General features: G+C 34.5%; 1 protein-coding gene across 1 annotated transcript; it reads right to left on the reverse strand.

The window, feature by feature from the left end:
• Positions 1–909: 909 nt before the first annotated feature.
• On the reverse strand, positions 910–2013 carry LOC129232973 (uncharacterized; the record flags this gene model as incomplete). Its single annotated transcript, XM_054867058.1, has 1 exon — positions 910–2013. A coding segment is annotated over exon 1 (1104 nt), but the record flags the coding sequence as incomplete, so codon positions are not given.
• Positions 2014–3405: the final 1392 nt, after the last annotated feature.

Here is a 3405-nt window from a genome sequence, read left to right on the forward strand (position 1 = left end):
AAAAGAAAACAATCCAAGAGAGCCTCGGTATTTACCGTAGGAGAAGTAATTCTATTAATTCCAAGTGATTTTTAAAAAATTTCAGCCGTTTAATATAATTAAAGCTATTTATTAATGGTTAGATAATAAATACTGGTATCAGAATAAATCAGTAGGTACCTATTTCTTTATTGCTTCATTAATACAGTTTGGGTTAAAATCGGGGCAATAAAAGGAAAATGTGATCGTAAACGCCACATCGGCAGAAAGGCTGCACATCTAAACTATCATGTATTTAAAAATGCAAATGTGTAATTTCACTCAGAAATTACTGTAGTTAAAGCTTTCTAAACAATATTTCCTTTACCGAAAGCTCTACTTATAAGGAAATAAAATTGCAAGATAGTTAATTAATCATCTAGAAAGTGCATACAAATGTGAATGTGAAACATTAACAATTGTTTCATCAATTTTGCATGACTACCAAAAATCAGTTTGATTTCCTTACAGATATGATTGTAAAAAAGAAACTGTTTGAACCAAAGGTACCTGGTTTAAACATTTTTTTTTTACCAACCCTGCTGGCTGTGGGTTTTAGAACCCAACTTAAAGTAAATTTTCCGATAAACTCAATAATATATAGTTTGTCTGGAGCTTAAAATTTTCTCCTGGCCTCAAAAATTTTAGTTTCTGTTGGTCCCTGACTGTAATAAAGAAGAGCAATGAACCAACAACCTGCCATCGGCAAAACTGATTGTACCACCATCTTCTACTGTGTACATTATAAACTTCAGGAACTTCATAATTTTAGGTAACCTAAGTTTAAAAAACCTCCCTTTTTTTTCATAATTAACACAGAGAAGGATTTGCCACTCTTTCTGCCTAGAGACCTTGAAAAAGAAAACAATCTAAAAGAGCCTCGGTACTTACTGTAGGAGAAGTAATTCTAAGAGATCTAAATGATTCTAAAGATTTCACATTTGCCGCTCTTCTCTTAATCTTCATTTTGTATGACTGATCCTTTTCCTTTGCTGGGGAAGTATCAAAACAATCATGATCACCTTTATTTGCAGATGGAGAAACTTCATCTTCATCAGTACTTTGAGCAAGAATTTCAGGTACATCATTGGATTCTTCATGCATATCTTGTTGAAGGTTCTTCTCAGAACAACCTTGTTCTGTTTCAGAGCTTACTGTAGCTTTATTTTCAGCACAAATGAAGTTAGTCATTTGCAGTTCATCATCAGAATCAGTATCAGAGCATATCTCGTAAGCAAAATTTTCTGATCTTCTAATTTGAACCTTCATTTTGCATGATTCATTTTCTTCTTCTACTGTTTCAGTATCAGAAGCATCGTGGCCAATTACTTCACTTTTATTCATATCTTGAGTAACTGCATCTTCAACAGTGCTTTGAGCAAGAGTTTCAGGTACATCATTGGATTCTTCATGCATATCTTTTTGAATATTCTCAGAACTACATAGTTCTGTTTCACAGCTTACGGTAGCTTTATTTCCAGCACAAATAATTTTATTTGTTTGTTGCAGTTCTTCATTGAAATCAGTTTCAGGGACAATCTTAGGGGCAAAAATTTCTTCAATTTCTAAGTTTTTGAGCTCTTCAATAACTGCACTCAATTTTAGTTCGCTGTCATTCAAAACTTGATTCTCACTAGCTTCTTCAGGAACATTTTTTATCACATTCTGATTGATTTCATCACCTTCTTTTCTGGAATGCGAACATTCAGCATTACAAACTGATTTCTGGTCTTCTGTATCTTCAGATTTGTTAACATCCATGTTCATAGTATCTAGTTTCGTTTCATAGTTTTCCAAGACTGGACTCTCACTTTGCACATTATTATCAGTGGATGACACTGAGTTACTTTGCTCTTGAGCACTCTTATCGAAAGAAAGAACTTTTTTAGAATTGGGAGAGCATTCCTTTTCACACATTATTTCACCAGTTGGCGAATGATCGTCAAGACGTTCTTCTGAAAAATCACTCTCACAGTGTTTACTGGAAAAACTCATTTTATCTGGTATTTTTCTGAATGAAATAACTTCTTACAACTTAAAAACTGTATTAGACTTTTTGCCTTGGAGACAGATCTTCGTATATGACAGATCAGATAATGGCACACAAAAATCTTTTATATTCGAGCTCACGGAATATACTTGTACGCGGTGCACTTTTCAGAAAAGTATTAGGATCACACAACTTCTAAATTTAATTTTTAAGAGGCAACTTGTGCTGTGAGAGAAATTAACTATTAAAGCCTTGTTTGAATCAGGCGCTCGAATATCATGCTTCAATGTTGTTCTGTCGATCGACCGTTGTGATCAGTTACAGAAACAGTTGATTGCCAACGTAAAGACGCGAATTTGGTTTTGTTCGCATAGCGCTACCGGTTGGTTAATCAGATGACAGCTAAAGACGTCAGCGGTTACTCAGTGTGCATTCGTAGAGTCCCTACATGAAACTATGTTTTCATGTAGGGAACATCCATAAGATTGTCCTGTCCCTAATCCTATATGAAAACTACGTTTTCATATAGGGACTCTATGCATTCGGAAACAAGGATCGGTTGCCGCGGTGCCAAAGCAAAAGTTTCCCAACGCTTCAGCCGCGTTCGGATAAATGAGGTTGCACGGTACATGTGATCACCATCTCCCAGAAACTAAATTCTGGCTCCGCGAGGATCCTCAGAATTAATTCATTTTACTGCTTGTTTAGATCAAAACATTATTATGTTTACTGTACGGTTTATTTCAACCAGTACTAAAATTGTTTCACAAATTATTTTACGACATCTGTTTTCAGGCTTTATAATCTATTATAATAATGCTTAGCAAACTAAATAGGAAGGGGTTCGTTGCTGATGCAAATGATATTACCAAACAAAACTACTATGCATCTCCAAAGTGACAATACTCATCTCTTTTTTCGTGAAACGCCCAAGCAATATTAAACGCAGTGAATGCTTTGTATTGACAGCCTATTTAACAGTTCAGCCATCAGTTTTTTCAAAATATGATTTTAGTCGATAAAGAGAGGACAATCCTAATTTGCCGGGACACTTCAAAGAGAATGTTTAAAAAGAAAAATTCTGTGCACAAATTTTAACATTAAAGTTAACTTTAAGTAAAATGTGCACTTTTCTTTATTTGTTTTTTTTATTACTTTTTCCCCAATGGGAGGGGTTTAACTCCTAAAACCCTCCCCTTGGACAAGCTCTGCAGGTAGTCATGGACCGAGGGTCAAAATAGACGAATCAAATTAACCTTTAATATCAGCAATCAACAGGTAAAAAGAAACATTAAACAATGAAATGATCTTCATAACTATATTTTGTGTCACATTTTTTACACTAGTTTTGTAATGACTAAAAATCTCAAACTATTGTACGTCTTAACGGCTAGCAA

The sequence above is a fragment of the Uloborus diversus genome, unplaced genomic scaffold (assembly GCF_026930045.1).
Source record: "Uloborus diversus isolate 005 unplaced genomic scaffold, Udiv.v.3.1 scaffold_1419, whole genome shotgun sequence".
NCBI lineage: Eukaryota > Metazoa > Arthropoda > Arachnida > Araneae > Uloboridae > Uloborus > Uloborus diversus.